Source organism: Lingula anatina, chromosome 8 (genome assembly GCF_051362555.1).
Source record: "Lingula anatina isolate TDL-2025a chromosome 8, LinAna3.0, whole genome shotgun sequence".
NCBI classification, from domain to species: domain Eukaryota; kingdom Metazoa; phylum Brachiopoda; class Lingulata; order Lingulida; family Lingulidae; genus Lingula; species Lingula anatina.
In genome coordinates, this window is record NC_141774.1 from 159,236 (window position 1) to 184,579 (window position 25,344).

General features: G+C 38.3%; 1 protein-coding gene across 3 annotated transcripts; it reads left to right on the top strand.

Moving 5' to 3' along the window:
- The first annotated feature begins 416 nt into the window (after positions 1–416).
- Positions 417–18,237, top strand: LOC106151730 (uncharacterized). Of its 3 annotated transcripts, XM_013525111.2 has the most exons (3): positions 10,374–11,348; positions 12,984–13,136; positions 17,638–18,237. In XM_013525111.2, the coding sequence occupies exons 1-3, from the start codon at positions 11,267–11,269 to the stop codon at positions 17,883–17,885; spliced, it is 483 nt and encodes a 160-aa protein (XP_013380565.1). In that variant the 5' UTR covers positions 10,374–11,266; the 3' UTR covers positions 17,886–18,237. The 3 variants fall into 2 exon arrangements, 1 of the variants encoding a protein (XP_013380565.1); XR_015335661.1 differs by lacking the exons at positions 10,374–11,348; positions 17,638–18,237 and adding an exon at positions 417–8,017 and having other exon boundaries at positions 12,984–13,125.
- The last annotated feature ends 7,107 nt before the right edge of the window (positions 18,238–25,344 follow it).

The following is a 25,344-nucleotide window of genomic DNA, read 5'->3' on the forward strand; positions in this document are numbered from 1 at the left end:
ACTGAAAAAGAATGCATGTCACCTTACTTCCGTTATGCTAACCTCCGTCACAAAATATGTTAATTGTAATAAAAAACGACTGTACAGGGCCGTAGCCTGAGAAAAATGCCAGGGGGGGCAGTAAGCGGACATGAGGGGGCGAAGGCCCCGAGGGGGGAGGGTCTGGGAGGGGGTGGCCCCCTCCCACGGTGTGGAAAATTTTAAAAAACTGTATGTCTAATACTGCATTCTGTTGCATTATAACTGTTATTTAATTATTGCTCAATCAGAAGTCAGAAATTATGGGTTCATTTTGCCAGAAGTACAGTCATTTTTCAACACAACACGCCAATTGGACTTCATTTCGTGGATAATTTTTTTTTTGCACCTCAAATCCCAGGGGGGGCAGCTGCCCCCCCCCCCCCCCCCCCCCCCCCCCCCCCCGGAGGCTACGGCCCTGCTGTAAATACTTTAAAACGTTATTTCTGTGGTTTTGATGTAGTATGCATTCATAACGCTTGCTGTTAAAGATATTACCCCGTATTAAATATATATATATTTATCAGAAATAAAATCAGAATTAAAAATTTCTCGTTTTGGAATTGTACCCTTTTTCGTGGAATGGCCGTGGTTCTTCACCGGAAAAATGTACTCGCCCAAACCCAATATAGAGGTGGAATACCACAGGTCTAAAACACACACACACACTCACACACACACACACACACACACACACACACACACAAAAACTGAATCAATTCAAAGTTGTATTCAATTGAGATCTTTTAAAACGTGTACATGTATAAAACAAAAATTCACGTACAATTTCTATCATGGTCTATTATTATGGATTAGGAAGGAGCATTTATAAGCGGGAATTTTGGTAACGTATGTTCCGGTAACGTAGGTTCTGGGACATACATATCTATTATTATTATTATTATTATTATTATTATTATTATTATTATTATTATATTCATTTATTCATTTATTCCAAAGCATTTTGTGGTGATTTGGTCATTGTAATTTAGAGCTGACTTAAAGACTTCTTTATAATGATTTTAAGTGTAACTGGGGGGGGGGGGAGGGGGCACTGTGATATTCCACCCCTTGAGGGGCGGAGGGGCTAAAACGAACGCAACGTAGGCCCTGTGTTCCCCTGAAAACTGTGGCTAGCGGTGCCACCTAGCGGTCAGTGTTGCCGACACGGCAGAAATTATATACGTTATCATTTTTATTTTATATTTTCCACGCTGTTCTTATGTTTATTTATATTGTGTTAGAGAAGACACTAGAACACTGCTCAATATTAAGTAACATCTATTCATCTAGTCATGTGATGAACTGTATAAAAGCCGATGTTGCATGTACTCTGCGCGGTCATTTATATACTTACTGGCAGAGTGGAGGTATGTTACGATATTACGTGTAGATTGTGTAAAATTTATGTGTTTAATAAAGTGTAATTCACTTATATAGAGATATTTTGTGTAGTTTACAAAAGTTTACATAAGTTTACTTAAGTTTAATCAGTAACCTAAGTTATGAGCATCGTGTTTATTAAAGTTTATGTTAGTATGGGTGTGGCATTTTCATGACCAACACGCACATGTATATTTATATTATCAAATAAATTTACAGTACCAGCTCAGATTGCTATGGCCGTATCTGAGCAGCCAGTTGCTAGCGGAGAAAGCGAGTCTGGATATTGTTCTAGTGTGAGTGTTTTGAAATTAAATAATAAATAGTAAAAACTTACACACATGCAAAGATCAATTATTTGTTGTTAAGATCACATGAATTAAGTTGTTTATTATATCTAGTTTATTTATCTTTATTTCACTGTATTGTTATTATTATTTTTTCTTTTTCTTTTCTTTTTATAGTTTTCACCAGTTTTGTCCAGTTTCTGTTCAGTTTTTTGTTCAGTTTCTGTTCAGATTCTGTTCAGTTCTGTTCACTGCGTGAATAAACGGCAGTATTATCCAATGGTGTTGCTTCATTTACTCGTGGTCCGCTACAGTGAAAAACTAGAACAACCCAAGGCTGGGTTATATTGGAGGGTTCTCTAGAGGAAAACTTGCCATCCCGAGGTTGGGATACACCGGAGAACTCAACAAGTGCTAATCTTGTTTCCCCGAGGGTACACGCTGTTTCACCGTCACACCAGACCATGACTGACACAGGAGAGGAAAAGCCGGACATTGACATACTGTCAAAACTACGACGGGCGCGAAAAGGTGCCGTGACGAAGTGCCTTGGTGCCATCGAGAGGGCAGTTGCTGCTGAGGATGCTCAATTGGTAGCCAGCAAGGTTGACCAGTTGAAAGATACGTTTTCTTCGTTCGAGGCTGCTCATGATGAGTATCACAGTTATCTGGACGAGGAAGAGATGGATGCAAGTGAAGATTGGTTTCGGGAAGTGGAAGAAAAAGTTATCAAGGGTATCAAACTTGGTATGACTTTTTTAAACTCTCTTAAGCAAAAGTCAAATGAATCAGAAACAAATTTAATCAATGAAGCAAGTTTGTTAACTTTTTTAAACACCCCACATTGCTCAATTGATAAATTTGAAGGAGACGCCAAAATTTTTCATTATTTTATGACGGTTTTTGACGAAATGATCGATTCAAAAATGAAAGACCCTCAGATGAAATTAAACAGATTAATACAATTTACAACTGGTTCTGCCAAAGAAGCAATTAAAAATTGCGTATTAATTGGGGGCTTGGAGGGTTATACCAAAGCCAGACAGATTCTGAAGGTCCGTTTTGGAAATGATCATTTTGGTGGCTAGCTCTTTGATTGAAAATCTCAAAAATGGTAAAAAGATTATGAAAGTGAAAGATTTACAGGGTTTAGCTGATGAATTACAAGTTGTGTGTACAACGTTAGAAAAGTTGAACTTAAAGGGTGAGATAGAAAATCAAAAGATCATATTGGAGATTCTGGGTAGGTGTAAAAGTTGGATTGTTGAGCGATGGAGAAAGCGTGCATTAGAAATCAAACACAAAAATGATCGTTATCCTAAATTTCAGGAATTTGTAGATTTCATGGTAAAAACTGCTGCAGATGCTAGTGACCCAGTGTACGGTGGTGAGTCAGTATATGCAAATGTGTCAAATCACTCTTTTGTAACTGCTACTGTTTCTACCCAACACTCCGTGATTGGGTCGAATATCAATGACTGTCCCGTACGTCATCCGTGTGATCAGTCTGTTGATCAAAGGACGAATGAAAAGAATGGTGTTTTCCCATGTGTGTTGTGTGGTAGTCAACATCATTTATCTCAGTGCAGTGCTTTTAAAGAAAAAGGAGTGCAAGATCGTTTGAATGTTGTGAGACAAAATAAATTGTGTTTCAATTGTTTGTTTGCCGGACATTTTGCAAGTAACTGCAGAAATCCTGCTGTTTGTAGTGTGCCGGGCTGCGGTAAAAAACATTCAAAGTTCATTCATGTAAATTCAAGGTTGAAACTCCTCCGCGCGCGCATACGGAAAGTGCCGGTGATTCTCGAATCAGATCTCAAAGTCAAATTACGAATACCAGTATTAATTCGGGCGAGATCAAAAGCGTGAAACTACCGATAGTTTCAGTGATGATAAATGGCGTGCACCAAGCATTAGCGTTGTTAGACAGTGGGTCGACTTCATCATTTATCTCGGAGCGTTTAGTGTCCACTGCAGCGCTCAGTACTAAAAGCACCGTGGAATATCATTTGAACACAATTGACGGCTCTAGGAGCGCGCGATCACCTGTTGTTTTCTTTTGACGCGTCACCAATTGAAAATAAGTCGGTGAAATACCGCGTGTCAAATGTTTTCGTCATTCCTCGCGTAAATGTGAGAGCAAATGACATAATTGATGTGGAATCATTCCCGCATTTGAAGGGAATACCTCTGAGTAACTGCACTGCAGCAGAGGGAGTTGACATAATCATAGATAGGGATGGATAATGCCCATTTGATTATGCCTTTAGAAGTCCGTGTTGATGAAAATAGCACAACAGGCATATACGCGGCGCGTTCGCGTTTAGGGTGGACTATCAACGGGTCCGTAGATGATACTTTCAATGCTCATGTCTCTGTAAATCATTTGTCTGTGGATGTAATTCAGGGCAACTATTGGGATGATGATTTTGATATGGGAACTAAATTGTCTTACGAAGACAAAAGAGTGCTTTGTTTATGGGAAAACAGTGTTTCCATGAAAGACGGCCATTATGTTCTTCCAATCCCGTGGAAAGATAAGTGCCCGAAATTTCCCGATAATCGGTATGTAGCCGTTAAAAGGTTGCAAAATTTAGAAAGAAAACTCACAAATGAGGGGCTGTATGACCGATACAAAGACAATGTTACAAAGCTTATTTCTGATGGCTATGTAGAGCAAGTACCTCCCCATGAAATTGAGTTGAATGATGGAAGTGAATGGTACATTCCCCACAGACATGTTATCCATCCTGATAAACCGGATAAACTCAGAATGGTGTATGATTGTGCATGTTCGGTGCAGGGTGTGAGTTTGAACAATCAAACTATGCAAGGTCCGGACTTCATAAATAGACTGATAGGGATTCTTTTGCGGTTTCGAAGGTACAAATACGCTAATATGGGAGACATAGAGTGTATGTATTATCAGGTGAGGGTACCCGAGAAGGATAGAAACGCGCTTCGTTTTTTGTGGCGAGAAGGAAATAGTTTAGTTCATTATCGTATGAAAGTACATTTGTTTGGAGGGAAATGGTCGGGAAGCGCGAGTTCGTTTGCTTTAAAGCGAACTGTCCGAGATCAGGAAGTGAGCCCTATAGTGCGCGATACCGTGAATGATTCTTTTTATATCGATGATTTGCTCGCGTCTGCTAAGACCAAAGATGAATCTTTCGAGATAATTCGTGGCACAAAGGAAGCTGTAGCATTTGGTGGTTTTAATCTAACCAAATTTGTCTTCAGTGATGAGGAACTTTATTGTGCTGTGAATGAGAATGATCGAGCGAAAGAAGTGAGAGAACTCACACCGAATGTGTATACAAAAGCACTGGGTATCAAGTGGAATGTTATGAGTGATACCTTTTACTACGAGTTTGCTTTCAAAAGCAGTGACAAAGTCACGAGGCGCGTGATGTTGAGCATGGTTGCTTCTGTATATGACCCACTAGGTCTGTTGTCACCTGTGGTCATTCAAGGGAAACGTATTTTCCAAGATTCTACGCGTTTGAAATTGAGTTGGGATGAGCCTGTGCCTAGAATGATTGAGAATAAATGGGTGGCATGGGTGAACTCTTTGGAAAATGTCAGGAATATTCAGTTCCCTAGAGTGGTGATTCCTGAGAAAATGTGTGACGGTGTGTCTGAATTGCACATATTTTGTGATGCTAGTAGTGCGGCTTACGGAGCATGCGCTTATCTCCGCACTGTCAGTCCTCGCGGTGAAATTTTCGTGACCCTGCTTTTTGCTCGAGGCCGGTTAGCACCCTTGAAAAGTGTCACCATTCCTCGCTTAGAGTTGACTGCTTGTGTCACGGCAGTAGAAGTTGACATTATGATTAGAAAAGAAATCAATGTTCTGCTTTCAGCAACTACATTTTGGACTGATAGCAAAATTGCACTAGCATACATTTCAAATGATGTAAAGCGATTCAAAACATTTATTTCAAACCGGGTCTCTTTCATAAGAGAAAACACAAATGTGTGTCAGTGGAAGCATGTTCATGGCAAGTCAAATCCGGCTGACGTTTTATCTCGCGGATGTCAATCAAATGAGTTGTCTCAGAATTGGTTTACCGGAGCGAAATTTCTGTCTAAATACAAAAGCGAATGGCCAAGAGAGGAGACGGATTTTTTGGAATGTTCGAGTGATCTCGAGATCATTTCGAGCAATGTCGTGAATGTTTTCAATCCGAGTGAAGAGAGTACTTCTCCTTTAGAAATGCTATGGAATTTTTATTCTAGCTTTTACAAGCTGTGCAAAGCAGTTGCGTGGTTGCTGAGATTTAAGAAATTTCTCCGCTCAAAGACGCTAGACAAAGGGCATATTACTGCGACTGAACTAAAAATCGCGGAAGATGAAATTATCAAGGCGGTACAAAGAGACAGTTTTTCTCACGAGTTAAAGTCTCTAAAAAAAACAGGCCAAGTTTCGAAATCAAGTAAAATTCACGATCTTTCTCCCATCCTTCAGAATGACACACTAGTTGTCGGTGGTAGACTAATTCATTCTGCACTGAAGTGTAAGCAACCATCGATTTTACCTAGAAAGCATGTTGTTTCCAACTTGATTGCTCGAGAAGCGCATGAAAGTGCACATTTAGGTACGGATGGACTCTAAGTGTGATACGAAGAAAATTTTGGATAGTGGGTGATAGAAACTTGGTGAGAAAGATACAAAGAGAGTGTGTTGTATGTAGGCGTTTGTATGCGTCGCCAATGATTCAAAAAATGGCTGATTTGCCCGGTGATAGGTGTTCTAGAGGAGGTCCCCCCTTTGATGTAGTTGGAATCGATATTTTTGGACCTCTCAAAGTCAGGGTAGGTCGCTCAGAAGTTAAACGCTACGGATGCGTTTTCACGTGTTTTAAAACAAGAGCGATTCACTTGGAGGTGTTAGAAAATTTAGAAACAAGCGCATTTCTCAACGGTTTCATACGATTCGTATCGAGACGCGGTTGTCCCACAAAAGTTTACAGTGATAACGGCACAAACTTGGTAGGGGCGGTGAATGAAATGAACAAATGTTTACGGCAGTTAGACAAAGTCAAGATCATGTCAGAAATGAGACGAAAGGGAATTGATTGGATTTTTAATCCACCACACGCTTCTCATTATGGTGGTGTATGGGAGAGAATGATTCGGACAATAAGAAAAATTTTGATGGCTGTACTGGCAAACTGTGCTAGGTCTTTAACCGATTGGTCTTTGCAGACTGTATTGTGCGAATGTGAGTGTATAGTAAATGGAAGACCCATTACTAAAATCAGTGAGAATGTGAATGATTGTGATGCGCTCACACCAAATCATTTGTTAGCAATCAGAGGAATTCCTTCCTATCCATGGGGAAAATTTGATATTGCTGACACTTACAGAAAGCTGTGGAGACATGTCCAATTTCTGGTGTCTCAATTTTGGAAAAGATGGACTCGAGAATATTTACCTACATTGCAGGCTCGTTCCAAATGGCATTGCATTCAGAGGAATTTGAAAGTCGGTGACATTGTCCTTGAAGTAGACAAATCAATTCCTCGTGGATTTTGGCCTCTGGCCATAGTAGAAAGCACCAACGTGGGTAGAGATGGTTTAATTCGAAGTGCAGTCATTCGCACTAAAACGTCCACGTATACAAAACTTGTTTTATTGGAAGGGAATGACAACGCTTGAGATATTTGTATGTTTAAAAATGCAATTTGAAAATGTGGATTGTATGATCTTTCAGTGTACATACATATAGTGTATATATTGCAAATGTGATGTTACAAAATTTTTTTTTTTTTTTTTTTTTTTTTTTTTTTTTGTAAAATGCGGAGTGTTGCCGACACGGCAGAAATTATATACGTTATCATTTTTATTTTATATTTTCCACGCTGTTCTTATGTTTATTTATATTGTGTTAGAGAAGACACTAGAACACTGCTCAATATTAAGTAACATCTATTCATCTAGTCATGTGATGAACTGTATAAAAGCCGATGTTGCATGTACTCTGCGCGGTCATTTATATACTTACTGGCAGAGTTTAGGTATGTTACGATATTACGTGTAGATTGTGTAAAATTTATGTGTTTAATAAAGTGTAATTCACTTATATAGAGATATTTTGTGTAGTTTACAAAAGTTTACATAAGTTTACTTAAGTTTAATCAGTAACCTAAGTTATGAGCATCGTGTTTATTAAAGTTTATGTTAGTATGGGTGTGGCATTTTCATGACCAACACGCACATGTATATTTATATTATCAAATAAATTTACAGTACCAGCTCAGATTGCTATGGCCGTATCTGAGCAGCCAGTTGCTAGCGGAGAAAGCGAGTCTGGATATTGTTCTAGTGTGAGTGTTTTGAAATTAAATAATAAATAGTAAAAACTTACACACATGCAAAGATCAATTATTTGTTGTTAAGATCACATGAATTAAGTTGTTTATTATATCTAGTTTATTTATCTTTATTTCACTGTATTGTTATTATTATTTTTTCTTTTTCTTTTCTTTTTATAGTTTTCACCAGTTTTGTCCAGTTTCTGTTCAGTTTTTTGTTCAGTTTCTGTTCAGATTCTGTTCAGTTCTGTTCACTGCGTGAATAAACGGCAGTATTATCCAATGGTGTTGCTTCATTTACTCGTGGTCCGCTACAGTCAGTAATAACAACTGTGGTGAAGGTCTCTGATCATGCATACCTAACACTGGGAGGACACGTTTCAAAACTTTTAGGTTTAAGATAATTTAGATATGTTCAACAAAACCATAAAACCTATAGTGATATATAAATCTTATAAGCACACGCGCGTTACTGAACTGAAAAAATACTTTAGGCAATTAAAGCAATTTTGTAGTCCGTTATACTCGGCAACATAACAATAAATTTTTAGCAACAACAAAGCCACAAATAATACACGATTCGCAGGTAATAAAAAAAGTTTACAGTTTTTATATGATAGGAAGGATTCAGGGATTTTGTTAAACAAATGATGTCCCCGTTGCACAGCTTGTTTGTAAGTACCGGTTTCAGTGGGACAGGCCATGTGTAAGTACCGGGTTCAGTCTGACAGCTCATGTGTAAGTACCGGTTTAAGTGGGACAGTTCGTATGTAAGTATCGGGTTCAGTGGGACAGCCCATGTGTAAATACCAGGTTCAGTGGAACAGCTCATGTGTTAGTACCAAGTTCAGTGGGACAGCTCATATGTAAGTACCAGGTTTAGTGGGACATCTCATTTGTAAGTACCAGGTTAAGTGGGACAGCTCATGTGTAAATACCGGGTTCAGTCTGACAGCTCATGTGTAAGTACCGGTTTCACTGGAACAGTTCATATATAAGTATCGGGTTCAATGGGACAGGTCATGTGTAAGTACCAGTTTCAGTGGAACTGTTCGTATGTAAGTATCGGGTTCAGTGGGACAGCTCATGTGTAAGGACCAGGTTCAGTGGGACAGCTCATGTGTAAATACCGGGTTCAGTTGGACAGCTCATGTGTAAATACCGGGTTCATTGGGACAGCTCATGTGTAAGTACCTGGTTCAGTGGGACAGCTCATGTGTAAGTACAGGGTTCAGTGGGACAGCTCATGTGTTAGTACCAGGTTCAGTGGGACAGCTCATATGTAAGTACCAGGTTTAGTGGGACATCTCATATGTAAGTACCAGGTATAGTGGGACAGCTCATGTGTAAGTATCGGGTTCAGTGGGACAGCTCATGTGTTAGTACCAGGTTCAGTGGGACAGCCTATGTGTAAGTACCGGTTTCAGTGGGACAGTTCATATGTAAGTATCATTTTCAGTGGGACAGCTCATGTGTAAGTACCGGTTTCAGTGGGACAGTTCGTATGTAAGTATCGTTTTCAGTGGGACAGCTCATATGTAAGTACCAGGTTTAGTGGGACAGCTCATATGTAAGTACCAGGTTTAGTGGGACATCTCATATGTAAGTACCAGGTATAGTGGGACAGCTCATGTGTAAGTATCGGGTTCAGTGGGACAGCTCATGTGTTAGTACCAGGTTCAGTGGGACAGCTTATGTGTAAGTACCGGTTTCAGTGGGACAGTTCATATGTAAGTATCATTTTCAGTGGGACAGCTCATGTGTAAGTACCGGTTTCAGTGGGACAGTTCGTATGTAAGTATCGTTTTCAGTGGGACAGCTCATATGTAAGTACCAGGTTTAGTGGGACAGCTCATATGTAAGTACCAGGTATAGTGGGACAGCTCATGTGTAAATACCGGGTTCAGTGGGACAGCTCATGTGTTAGTACCAGGTTCAGTGGGACAGCTCATATGTAAGTACCAGGTTTAGTGGGACATCTCATATGTAAGTACCAGGTTCAGTGGGACAGCTCATGTGTAAATACCAGGTTTAGTGGGACAGCTCATATGTAAGTACCAGGTTTAGTGGGACAGCTCATGTGTTAGAACCCGGTTCAGTGGGACAGCTCATATGTATGTACAAGTTTTAGTGGGACAGCTCATATGTAAGTACCAGGTTTAGTGGGACAACTCGTGTAAGTACCGGGTTCAGTGGGACAGCTCATGTGTAAGTACCTGGTTCAGTGGGACAGCTCATGTGTAAGTACCGGTGTCAGTGGGACAGTTCGTATGTAAGTACCTGGTTCAGTGGGACAGCTCATGTGTTAGTACCAGGTTCAGTGGGACAGCTCATGTGTAAGTACCGGGTTCAGTGCTGTTTATTTACTTTATTCATTTTATGCTAGTATACCTTGTAAAGTCTGCTGAACATTATTTACTGATTAAGACTGTAAAGCAATATTATATTTAAATCAAAATATATATAATGCCATTTCATGTAATTTGACATTTCTTGTGCTCAAATCGAACTTGGAAGTTAGATAAACCATTCATGGGACAGCGAAAAAAAGTAAATGAGCTGGAAGATGTAAAATACATGCTACTTAATAATAATTTCTTCGCCGGTGGTATCTTTGACATCAATACGTAACATTAGCTTGCTGACATTTATTGAGTTGATTTCACTAGTGTCAGCTTTCTGGCGGGAAGCGGTGATGTTCTGACTTGCAGTCTGGGCTTGGTACAGATAGAATAGCGTCATGTTGACTTTGCCGGGTGTTTCCTGTCTCTAGCAGTAGCTAATGCACTGCAAACATCCGCAATTTTTTATTGATGTGGTTACCTGAGGGGGAAATATAAGAACGTTTATATGTACCATTCCAACTCCGTGTTTAAATCTTGGCAATACTATAAAAGGTGAACAGTGAGCCAGTAAAGAGACAGTTTGAAGGCTGCATGGGGAGTGACGCTACACATTGGAATTGATTGCTTCTTTTTTCATTTTGTTAACCAACATATCGATGATTTCCGTGTCAAACTAACACACAGGCGGTAAAAGCCCGAATCAGGCTTTCTTATTGGGATTAAAAGAAGAAAGTATTTGCCTTCCGGTGTTATTCCGCCACAGCGGCGTTCATGACATAAACAGTCTGTTTAATAAGGCAGTTGTCATCGGCTTTCCGGGAAAGTAGCCAATAATCTGGTTAATACGTTAGTTTTCCAACTCTGCCGGTGCCTTGGTCTGAAATCCGATAAATCTGGTTAGTTCTCTCAACCTGCCATGTGCCGTGCACGAGGAACGCTCTCTCTCTGCATCCTGATGCTGTTCTGTAGTACTGGCTGGACTGGGACGGAGATACAAGGTAAGTACCCCGTCTCTGTGTTCTGTTGTTGTGGTGTAGTGGGACGGAGATACAAGGTAAGTACCCCGTCTCTGTGTTCTGTTGTTGTGGTGTAGTGGGACGGAGATACAAGGTAAGTACCCCGTCTCTGTGTTCTGTTGTTGTGGTGTAGTGGGACGGAGATACAAGGTAAGTACCCCGTCTCTGTGTTCTGTTGTTGTGGTGTAGTGGGACGGAGATACAAGGTAAGTACCCCGTCTCTGTGTTCTGTTGTTGTGGTGTAGTGGGACGGAGATACAAGGTTAGTACCCCGTCTCTGTGTTCTGTTGTTGTGGTGTAGTAGGACGGAGATACAAGGTAAGTACCCCGTCTCTGTGTTCTTTTGTTGTGGTGTAGTGGGACGGAGATACAAGGTAAGGCCAAACTTTCTTATTTTTATGGATGACATCCTCTGGGGACCCCGAAATCGGTGCGAGAGGGCGAAAAAAAACAGTCCAAAAAAAAATGCTGCTTAAGTAAAGGAATGCTGTCAGTACACAGTTGGAAACACAAATTTACCACAGAAACACGTATCAAACTAACAATATGTCTTTATCCATGCTCTCAAAATATTAAAGTATTGTGAATACTTCGTAGAAAGGTAAAAAAAAGTCATGAATAGACGGGCCCGTAGCCAGGGGGTTCGAAAGAACCACCCCTTTTGCTGGGAAAAGGTCCACATTGGGTAAAATTTGACCTAGATACATTAAGTTTTTATGGAAAATGGTCCACTTTTTCAAAAAAGGAAACCCCCCTTTTGAAATTGCTGGCTACAGGCCTGATAGAAATGCTGCATATTACCCAATCTATTTAAGGTTATTTCATGCATTTTGTTGGTATAACAATCAATAAAACAAATATCAAACAAACAGCATGTATTTATTTGTTTTCTCAGAATATTAAAGCATTATGAACACTACACAGAAATGTTATAAAATGAAGCAAATGCTTAATACTGCCAAATCTGTAAAAGGTCATTTCGGTCGATGCCATTTGGTCTTCTTCGACTCACGTGAAGCAGCCAAACTGTCGGGTGGCCTGACCGACCTACAGCCCACCAAATACCTCGACGCCCTGTCAACCCTTTTTTCGCTACAAAAAACCTGGTATGTGCTGCTTTGGACAGAATGTCACTGAAATTTTCCGGCCGATAATTGCTGGCCGCCGCCAGCCTTTCACATAATTGTAAAAAAGTGGATATCTCCATGCCCAATATCAATGGCATAACAATCCAAATCGACGGCCCCGTTCTCTTTATGACGTTTATATAATTAATTGTCCTGTAATTTGAAAGTAATCCTAGAGATGAATTTGATGGCAAAGCGGCCATATTTCCACGTGGCAGTAATACGCATGCGCAGAGAGCTCATTTTCCGGCAAATTCAATAACGACGTTTGCGACAACCGACTTCGATTGGGGGGGGGGGTGGAAGGGGGAGATTTTTTTTTTTTTTTTTTGAGAACGGACGAAATTCGGTGCGCGCGCAGGATGTCATCCATAAAAATAAAAAAGTGTGGCCTAAGTACCCTAGTAGTACAACCTTTGCAATACCATTATCATGATTATATCATTTGTTGATTAAGATTTTATTTAAACTTTAATTTTTTATGCTCCAGAGATCTATGAAAGCAGTTACTATAACAACAACGACGGTCTGCTGGCAGTGGATAACTCTACTAACACATGCTTCGAGTCTGGCAGGGAACGGGCGCCTTGGCTAGCACTCAACATGGCCGCCTTGACAAGTGTAAAGGGAGTTTTTATTCAAGGTAAGAGTACAAGATTTATTGCGCCATAAAACTGAAAGTGAGGCTTATCCGACAAAACTGAAAAACAAGACGTGTAAGTCTCGAAGATCTCTAGTATACTCTTTTTATGAAACCAGCTTTAAGCAGTATAAACTTTTCTGATCAAAAGTACATGAAGTAAAGCTTCAATGTCGTTATATGTCGTGAAGTAGAGATACATATTGGACTCATGTAACATAAAGGAAAAACTGAACAAGAATGTGTATGCCTCGTGAATTTTATGTAATTATCATGTATCTATTTATGCACAGCTATTTAATTTATTTTTATTTTTTATTTTTAATTATTTTTATTTTTATTATTGCAAATCGGTCTGCATCTTTTCTAAATTTTAATACCCTGCAGAATAGACAGATACTGTTGCAGTGGATTGGGGGTTTCTAAAAGGGGCATAATTAGATAGTGTAGAGCCGCATTTTGCAACCGACCGCATTTTGCAACCGGTTGCAAAATGCGTTCAGTTGCAAAATGCGGTCCTACTAAGTAAAGCCGCATTTTGCAACTGAACGCATTTTGCAACTGCAACGCATTTTGCAACCAAAGAAAATCGTGAAAACGCATTTTGCACGGTATAATTGGAGTGGGGACGGGTTTGCTTCGACTATGTATGCTGAAACTGGCCAGGCTGCCCCTGGGGTGGACTATAATATAAAACTTATTTCACATTGTAATTTCCTAAACCATTAGAGTTAGGAGGTTGAAACGTCAGGGAGTAAAAAAGATATCGTTAGGCATGCACATAGGGGTGTGGCCGTCCCTAGGGGTGGTTGATTGTAATTTTACATTGTATTTTCTGTTATCTACCCTTATATCTTTAGAATTAGGAAATAAAAGCGTTGGGGATTAATACCATCGTAAGAAATGTGCGTAGGCACTCCAGATTTTTTGTGACTTGGGGTGTAGTTGTCCCTGGGGGTGGTTGAGATCGTTAGAGATGTGCTTGGGCACATCGGACTTTTTGGTCACTTGGGGAGTGGCCGTCCCTGGGGATAGTTACTTGACTGTAATATTTTCACCGTAATTTCTTTCATCTCCTTCTCGACCATTCGAGTTAGGAGCACGAGTCTTTGGTGCATGGGTACAGGGGAATTTTAGTGTGACTTTGGGTGTGATTGTCCCTCAGGGGATGGGGTGATTGGTGGTATGTCAGACAATTAAGCTGATTCCACTGATTGCACTTAAGTGAGATCCCCTGCAGAGTTGGACCGACCCAGCTAGTAGGATGAAAGCTGCCTTCGAGTTAAGAAGGAAGGGGAATGAAAAGAACGTAGCAGACGGCACTTAATAACAGACCTTCAGCGGTATGCTTGAATATAGGTCAAGTTAATTAAAAACCCATGCAAGACCCCATACTTTCAGGCATAGCCTCTGTAGAGCAACACACATGCTAATTACAATTTATGATTAATTAACATATTTGTTTTGTATTAAGACACAACGGCTAGTTGAACGCCAGGGTTTCTGAGTGTGTAGGGCCTTATGGTTGGCATGGGTCGAAAGGACAGCTTTAACTGGATTCCTTGACCTATATTCATGCCTACGACTGTAAGTCCGTTTAGTGCTATGTGCGCCGCTGCTGTTCTCTACATTCCTCAAAGACCCATGTACATTCATTATCAATCCCCAACATTTCATGTTCCTAACTCTAAGGGTAGATAGTAGAAGTAACGGTGCAAAAAATAGAATCAACCACCCCCAGGGACGGCCACACCCATCAATACCCCGGAAGGATCCATATCCCTAAAGACATGTTTTCAATTCCCATAGCCTTCTGTTCCTGAATTATATGGTCTAAAGGTAGATAGCAGAAAATACAACGTCTAATTGTATTCAACCACCCCCAGGACCACACCCTCAGTCAAAAAAATTAAATGCCATTCAACGTCCCAAATTATACTGTAGCTACGTTTCATGCTTTAACTCAAATGGCCGATACAATGGGCAGATAGCAGAAAATACGTTGTAAAATAAGAATCAACCACCCCCAGGGACAACCACACCCATGTCACAATAAATTTCCGAAGTGTCCATGCACATTTCTTACGATAGTGTATTAATCCCCAACGGTTTTATTTCCCAATTCTGAAGATATAAGGGTAGATAGGAGAAAAATACGAAGTAAAAAGTACAATCAACCACCCCTAGGGACGGCCACACCCCCAATTAAAAAAAAAAAACAAAAACAAAAAATCCGAAGTCCCATGCACATGCCTTACAAAATGTTTATTAACGTTTAGAGTTCCTAACTGTAATGGTTTAGGAAATTACAATGTGCAATAAGTTTTATATTTTCGTCCACCCCAGGGGCAGCCTGGCCAGTTTCAGCATACATAGTAGAAGCAAACCCGTCCCCACTTTAATTCTACCTGTCTCGTACTTCAAGCTGTTTCAGGGACTTAGAAAAAAATCCTGGTTGCAAAATGCGTTGCAGTTGCAAAATGCGTTTTCAGGATTTTCTTTGGTTGCAAAATGCGTTGCAGTTGCAAAATGCGTTCAGTTGCAAAATGCGGCTCTACTTAGTAGGACCGCATTTTGCAACTGAACGCATTTTGCAACCGGTTGCAAAATGCGGTCGGTTGCAAAATGCGGCTCTACAATAGTCCTCATTGCTTTCAATGTCTCCGGATGTGGATACCAACACGTGTGATGATAACACGCGTAAATATCACATGACGATAACACGTGTTCTCCCATCTGCTGGCAGTTTGGGTTGCAGAGGTGGGACTGGAGTACCCCATGGTTTCAGACTGCATGGTATGGGAAAATTCCTAGTGCCAAACTAATCAGGGGCGGATCCAGGTGGTCCGCGGATGCGAAAAAGACCCCCCCCCCCCCCCGCCCCTTGGATTCGGCGTCCGCTGAAGGGCCCCGAAACCTTTTTGGTATTTTAGAGGGCGAACGGTGCCATTTGGTATAAATCCACTTGTCAAAGTTCTTTGTCCAAGAGGGAAATATTCAGTGTGATTTTTTTTTTTTTTTTTTGGAAAACCAAGGGGGGGGGGGTCAGGCTCTCCCTGACCCCCCTCCAAATCCCCTACTGGTAATGTCTTCCATTCCGAAAATCGAATGATTAAAATGCGCGCATGCCCTTCGACTGCGTGATTCTATCTAAATATACGGTTCATCTGTCGCTTCGTTTTTGCACATTGAGATGAGTTGTTCAAAACGCACTTTTTCTACTAATCGAGCTTTTAGTGTTTACAGACGGGCAATCGCTTTTAATATATATATTTTGTGTACAGATTAAGTGCGGTTTCCCTAAAATGCAAAACCTGGAGTGTACTCTGTCCATTATTCTTTAATGTCTATGTACCTAAGATTGTGCAAGATTCCCCAGTCATTTTAAGTTGCACATTTATTTTCATTTTTTTCACCAGCTAACACCGAATTTCTTCTCAGCATTACACATAATTCTTTTAACAAAATCCTGTCTTCATATTATTGCGGATTTTCAATTTATTCTTAACACAGAATGGATGTTTTATCCTATATTATCATTTTTTAAAGTCCACACACACACACACACACACACACACACACACACACACACACATATATATATATATATATATATATATATATATATATATATATTTTTTTTTTTTTTTTTTTTTTGGGGGGGGGGGGGGAGGGGAAATCATCCGAATTTTTAATATGAATTTTAGGTTTCTTTTCTGTTATTCTGTCTTTCTCACAAGAAGTCGCTCTCCGAGGCAGATGCAGCAGTTTAAGAAATGGCGACAGAGGCCACAAGGAACAGACTTAGTTTTGTGTCTACGGAAAAAAAATTGACTTTCAGACATATTGCAAACTCTCCCACATTCACGTTGACAAGCTGCGACATCTGCTTAATTGTATTGATTATCGCCTTGCTTCGCTTTAACTGTGAATATTATATGTTGTGGTAGCATGTATTGATTGCTCCCCACACCAACTGGCGGCAGCGTGTGTAAACGAAGTGTTTGTAAACATCATCAACTCTCTGGTCCATCTCTTAGTTTGGTCAATATTTGATGATTTCTCTTGGCGTTACCATGGTAACTTTGGGGGGCCTGCTGTGAAGCAAAGAACACGTGGTTCTGAACCTCCAGATAGCGTGCTCAACGTTTTAAGGCGGAGTTTCTTATAAGAATGAATTATTACTATAAAACATTTCCTACTTAGTTAAGACTGAACTATTACTACGATTTTTATGCCTTGTACAGCATGAGCTATTATTATCACAGAAGTTTTATTATTTTTATTAAAATTCAAATATTATCAACACAATCGTTTCTTTCATTTATCTTCATGCAATCACACATTGAATTTTTGCATAAGTACAATCTATAGAATCACCAGTGACATTGAATGTAGGCTTGGATTCTTCTGTCTCTGGTGTCATCAACTCATTGTGATACAAACTGTATTGCATATATACCAGTCTGGAAAACTTGACGTAAAAACGTGTTCATATTTTCAGGTCTTCTGGCTCCCATGGGCTACTCTGTATCAGTGATGACGGGCTGTGATCGTATTGGTCGATCCCTGAATTGTCGTGTTACCCAGCACTGCGTCTACCAAGACGTCATGCCCACGTGGGAATCACATGACACCTACGTCACCTTCGATTGTGGGCGGAGTTTAAATGGAACGCATATCAACATAGCTGCAGTTGAAAACAAAATTGTAAAGAAACTTAGGCTGTGTGACATACAGTTTATGGTGTAGAGATAATCCATGGTCTACCAATACTCACGTGACACACAACCCGTGCTTGTGCCACTACGAGTTTGTTTGCAGTCCTAAAATTACTTCCGGCGATTTTATTTGTGACGATCGTATTGATTTTAATTCACTGCTTAAACAGGAAGAACGAGATAACTTCGATTGATTATAATGAATTGCATGTATATAATTGTCATTAACTTCACTGGCAGTAATATCTTGGCCTTCCTATACAAAGTATATCAGAGGTATTTTAATGGTTTTGTTCCCTATATTCAGCGTGGAAACTGTCTGTTTCATTTCAGACAAACATTAAGCTTAAATTGCTGATGTTTCAATAAACTATTCTTTTAAACTCTCATTTGGTTTGTTCCAAACCCCAACGAAAAGCCAAAATTGTTGGAGAATCCAAACCTTAACGATAATGAAAAGGTAGGCACACGGTCTGCTCTCTCTCTCTCTCTCTCTCTCTCTCTCTCTCACACACACACACACGCATACTTGTCTATGTGTACCAACCGAGGACATCAGCACAACACCATACAACCGAGGACATCTTATTCCTTGGTTAAATCAAAATAAAAACATTCAATTTAGGGTAAAATCTAATCGAGTATGAATGTTATAAATTAATTTTTTATAAAAACTAATTTTTTGCTGACAAGAATTTTACATTCTAACCGAGGACACACACAGACACACACACGGACAGACACTACACATTGCAACCGAGGACATGCATGCATCTACATGTAATAATGATTGTACTTTTAATGCAAAGCAAAATTTATATAGCGTTACTTTGCAGCAATTCACATTTTTATGAAATTCTTTCATATTTAAGGTAAATTCCAAAATAACACCAGAGGTGATGATTAAGTGAACAGTTATACAATATTTAATGCTGGGCTTTGCCACTTTTTTAGAATTGAAGATTATGAGATAAAACATCAATTAATTTAGGAAAAGAAAGGATACTGATGAAATAAAATAAAAGAACAAAGAAATTCGTTTTCAAACATTTTTTTTTCATAATGTTTATTTTCTATTTAGCACTCTTTTATTATCATGAATTTTGTATTTTGATAACACAAAGTGTCGTCCATTGGATACAGACTTGAACAGTACACAATTTTACAATTGAGGACATCATGCCAGCAGCACCCAAAATTGTGCTTTCTTCCAATTTGATGCAATATTATATAATGCTTAACAGCATAATGATCATCAATTTTTTATAATAAAATATTAGTATCATGAATATTCAGAAAATGTGACTAGCAAAGGTTTTCAGGTTCATGGAACTCCAAAGTCATACTTTGAAAATGCTAAATGTATACAAGAGAGCACTGTACTGAAATGGGTTTCTTTCCATTTTTAACTTTTTTACATAAAATAATACAGTTTACTGCCATTTCACATGATCAACTAAGAAAATTGTTGAGATGGCAAAAATATCAATATAAGAAGTTTAAATGTCCAATTTCCTCCATTCCGAACATTGTGAATGATTGAATCTGACAAACTACAATGATACGAGTTAATTTCCATTTTGGCACTTTTTTTACACAATACAAGATAACAGGTTTACCACCATTTTTATATAATCAACTAGCAATATTGTAAAGACGCAGAAATTGTCAAACAACCCATTTTACATATCTAGTAAATTCAATAATGAGACTGTTTACATGCCTGACAATCAAATCTGAGGAAAACCACTTATATACAAATAAAAGCTGAAGTCCCTCAAAACTCAACCAATCAATCTTATTTTTAAATTTGATTTGTATATAGATAACATTGATCACTCTTGTGAGTTTAATGACAACAGGCCTATCGGTTCTCCCTGAAATGTGCTTACAGTGTTACTAATATGCTTTTACTAATAATCATCAGTTCTGTGAGTTTCATGAAAACAGGCTTTAAGTTATTGGTTCTCCCTGAAATGTGCTTACAGTGTTACATATATGCTGAAAAAAAAAAAGAAAAAAACAGCATAACATTTGAAAGAAAAGGGCCTGGTCTTGCTGATTTTCAATCTTGACCATTCTTTTACTAATAATCATCAGTTCTGTGAGTTTCATGAAAACAGGCTTATTGGTTCTCCTTGAAATATGTTAACAGTGTTGCATGTACACTGAAAAAAGGAGAAAAAATGCAAAACTTTTGAAAATAATCACCCCATTTCCTCCATTTTGAGACACTGTATTACACAGTACATGATAACATGTTTACCGTCATATTTATATAATCAACTAGCAATGTTGTAAAGATGCAGACAATTTCAGAGAAACACTAACATATTTACATATCTAGTTAATTCAATAACGAAACTGTCAACATGCCTGACAATCAAATCTGAGGAAAACCACTTATATACAAATAAAAGCTGAAGTCCCTCAGAACTCAACCAATCTATCTTATTTTTAAATTTGATTTGTATATAGATAACATTGATCACTCTTGTGAGTTTAATGACAACAGGCCTATCGGTTCTCCCTGAAATGTGCTTACAGTGTTACTTATATGCTGAAAAAAAACAGCATAAAATTTGAAAGAAAAGGGCCTGGTCATGCTGATTTTCAATCTTGACCATTCTTTTACTCATAATAATCAGTTCTGTGAGTTTCATGAAAACAGGCTTTAAGTTATTGGTTCATCCTGAAATGTGCTTACAGTGTTACTTATATGCTTAAAAAAAACAGCATAACATTTGAAAGAAAAGGGCCTGGTCATGCTGATTTTCAATGTTGACCATTCTTTTACTAAGGGCCCCTTTACACTGGACGGCGTCCTTTCTGCGTCCAGCAGTACGGCCCCATTTGAGAGTTAAAAAATTATAATACTTTACGTGCCGACAACTGGCCGATCATTGAGCATTCATTCTGATACAAAATCAATGCTCGTGCCTTTTTATTAAGACCACAGCGATGCCAAATTTCATGGTCGCAGAAAGGACGCAGAAAGGACGCCGTCCAGTGTAAAGGGGGTATAATAATCATCAGTTCTGTGAGTTTCATGAAAACAGGCTTATTGGTTCTCCTCGAAATGTGCTTACAGTGTTACATATATGCTGAAAAAAACCAGCATAACATTTGAAAGAAAAGGGCCTGGTCATGCTGATTTTCAATCTTGATCATTCTTTTTAATTTACTAATAATCATCAGTTCTCTGAGTTTCATGAAAACAGGCCTATTGGTTCTCCTTGAAGTGTGTTTACAGTGTTGCATGTACACTGAAAAAAGGAGAAAAAAAATGCAAAACTTTTGAAAATAATCACCCCATTTCCTCCATTTTGAGACACTGTATTACACAGTACATGATAACATGTTTACTGTCATATTTATTTAATCAACTAGCAATGTTGTAAAGATGCAGAAAATTTCAGACAAACACTAACATATTTACATATCTAGTTAGTTCAATAACGAAACTGTCAACATGCCTGACAATCAAAACTGAGGAAAACCACTTATATACAAATAAAAGCTGAAGTCCCTCAAAACTCAACCAATCAATCTTATTTTTATACTTGATTTGTATATAGATAACATTGATTACTCCTGTGAGTTTCATGAAAACAGGCTTATTGGTTCTCCTTGAAATGTGCTTACAGTGTTACATATATGCTGAAAAAAAACAGCATAACATTTGAAAGAAAAGGGCCTGGTCATGCTGATTTTCAATCTTGACCATTCTTTTACTTATAATCATCAGTTCTGTGAGTTTTATGAAAAGCCTACTCTGAAGTATCGAATAAAAGTACTGATGGAATAAAAGTACTGGGTGGAAAAAATCTCAAAATTTAATAAAAGTACTGATGGAATAAAAGTACTGGGTGGAAAAAATCTCGAAATTTAATAAAAGTACTGGATGGAATAAAAGTACTGGGTGGAAAAAACCTTTACACCGCTCCCCCCCCCCCCCAAAAAAAAAAAAAAATGAAATAAATAAATAAAAGTAAAGAAGAAGAAGAGAAAGAAACAAGGCAGCAAAGCTGTCAAATGTACAGACAAAAACCAGAAAATAAAAACGCAGGAAATAGGATACTGTCAATTCTGATGAACTAATGTATTATGCTAACTGTAAATGCATAGCCAAAATCAAATTCTTATTCTGCATAACATTGGATTAGGATGAAAGTAAAATGTGTATCAAGCATTAGACTAAGTTCCCATACCTAGATCAATCTAACAGGATCAATCCAACTCCAAGGGGTTTCTCACTAAATTGCTTTCAGTTTGAGAGTCTTAGGATTCTGGCATGCCAGTTTCAGTAGGCGTGACAGACAACTAAGCCACTTACATTGATTGCAATTTAGCGAGAATTCCCATGGAGATAGATCGATCCACAGTTAGCGTGATAGGGTCTGGAAATAGTCCCTAAGGTGTCAGGCTGATAAGAGTTAAACTTTGGAAATGCCAGAATGAGGTACAGTGAAAATTAAACACAAAAAAAAATTGCTTAAACTCATTAAAATATATATATATATATATATATATATATATATATATATATATATATATATATATATATATATATATTAATTTTTTTTTTTTGCTGTATGTCAATCCTAAGAATCATTCTTGTAACTTAACAAAATACAGAAAATGTTACAAAGTAAGAGTACAGGGCTCCTGGCAGATGGGAGTGATAAGTCACGACTTGAAAATGCCAGTATAGCACTCTATAAACCTGCATTGCCTCCAAAACAGAAAACAATCACACTGGTTTTCAAACACAAGCTGCACTTCTGTCTTATGAAACTTTTCAGTAAGTTTCAGTATCGTAAGTAACATGGTTTTCCCTTAACCGCTATCCTGGCAGCAGTGTCCAAAATAGGGTTTTCTTCAACTTTCATGCAATAAACCATAATACTTAACAGCATAATGACCATCAAATTTTTTATAAAAAAATAAAAGTATCATGAATATTCAGAAAATGTGATTTGGGAAGGTCTTCAAGGCCATGGAAGTTCAGAGTCACACTTTCAAAATGCCAAAACGTAAACAAGAGATAACTGTACTGAAATGATTTTCTTACCATTTTCAACGCCTTCTTTAAAACAAAATAATCAATAAACTGTCATTTTTAAATGTTCAACTAGGAAAATTGTTGACATAGGAAAAATATCAATAGAACAATTTTCAATGTCCAATTTGCTCCATTTGCAGATGCTGAACATAGTGAATGATTAAATCTGACAAACTGCAATGATGAGTTCCTTTCCATTTATGATACTTTATTACACAATGCACAATATTATAACAGGTTTACCGTCATTTTTATATAATCAACAATATTGTTAAGAAGCAGAAAATGTCAAAACAACACTTTTACATATCTTATTAGTTCCATAATGAGACTTAACATGCCTAAGAATTAAATCTGAAGAAATAACAATTATATACAAAAATACAGAAAATGCACAGCACTTCTGGTGGATGGGAGTAAAAAATCACATCTTGAAGATGCTAGTGTTTGAAAAATAATTTAAAAAAAAAAAATTTAAAAAAAAACGTAAAAAATTCCAATAAAGCTGCTATTCAAACTTTTAATCTAGCTGTATTAACTTGATATTAATAACCCCACCAAGTTTGAGAAAAATAAAGCACTGTTATTCATCTATAGCATGTTGGCATAACACATTCTTTTTGTTGTAAATTTATTTGCAATGTTTAACACCATTTATCTGCACAATTATCACCAAATCCTAATTTTGTGACACAGTTAAGAGAGCTAAACCTATGGGACTTTACAGGGAAATCTCAAGGAGTGTTTTATGTAATCTCATTTAATGGCCAATTGAAAATTAATGAGTAGGCAAGTGACTTTATAGACCTTAATTTAATTAGTGATCACCCAAGGGACAATTTTATAGACTGCCATCCATACAGTACCATCATATAGCACAAAGGTGTTGCATACATGCTGAAAAAAGTGAAAAACAGCATTACTTCCCTAAAAATGACCCAATCACACTGATTTTCAAACTTGACCTGCGTATTATGAATATTCATCAGTTCTGTAAGTTTGAAACCAAAAGGTAAAATGGTTTTCCACTTATCGTGTTATCGGTGCTGCATATATGCTGAAAAAAGTGAAAAAACAGCATAAATTCCCTATAAGTGACCCGATCATGCTGATTTTCGAACTTGACCTGCGTATTACGAATATTCATCAGTTCTGTAAGTTTCAAGCCAAAAGAAAAAACAGTTTTCCACTTATCGTGTTATCGGTAAAAGTGCACGGCGACGGCGACGACGGCGACAGCGACGGCGACGACAGACGCAGATGACGGCTATATGTACAGACACATCTGTGTCTGTACATAAAAAGCTAGCTATTGATCATTGTAAAAAAAAAAAAAAAAATCACCAGGTAAAATTCACTCAGTATTAAAACTTATCTTAAAAACGGGATGAGTTAAATTTCATAATTGTCAGGGGCCGAAGACCCAGATATATCGCACCTAAGCCGCCTCCGAGAGCCATACGGTTCATACTAGTAAATTTATTCTCAGATATAAGGTTCGTTTTGCATTCCTGTAAACTCCTAAGGGTTTATCTTACATAGAAATGTGATTTAACATCGTTTAAATCATAAATCGGCATGAAATAATTGACGTTTGAAAACAGACACAACTTCTTTGCTGCACTTGAAATGACCTCCTTAGCTATAAATATGATCCTATCACATTGCGACATTGCATCATTCGATCGATATACATGAGTAGTTGTCACTGCTGAAGGGAAGGCACGTCTATTTATAGAAACTGAAATCAGGTGACGCATTGTACTGTTGTGTTCAGAGAGCGACTTCCGCTTGACCTACTTTCCAGTTCTGTTTGTGGAACAGTAGGTAATGAGTTGAGATCTCGATTTTCTTCTCATTATACTTCAATTTAAGAAAATAAAAAGCGTGACTTGTACTTGTGTAATTTCCCACCGGTACAATAGGTATTTAATAAACATACCGGGTGGAAGATTTTTGAAAAATTAATAAGCGTAGGCTACTGGGTGAAAATGGAGCGTACCGGCGGGAAGAAATTTGGAAAATTAATTAACGTACCGGTACGTTTATTTGATACTTCAGAGTAGGAGAGCTTAATTTGATAAAAAAAGACCTTTAGTTTAAAAATATGAACTTACTGAATATATAGACATCTGAGATATAACATTAGTTTCAGTTTAGTCTGCCCTTTACAGCACAACCGAGGACGCGGAATTTGGTCCGCCCTTTACAGCACAACCGAGGACGCGTGTGTATAGCCCGATTTCAGACAAAAAGTTGGACAGTATTTCTGATACACTCGTGGCGGGAATTTGGCCCGCGCTATACAGCATAACCGAGGACTGGCTCAGAATAGCGTCAAATTTCACCACCTAACTTGAAATGGGCCCCTTTATGCATTCCACTGCTTATGTCAACCGAGGACGTCCTCGGTTGGAGGTGTGTC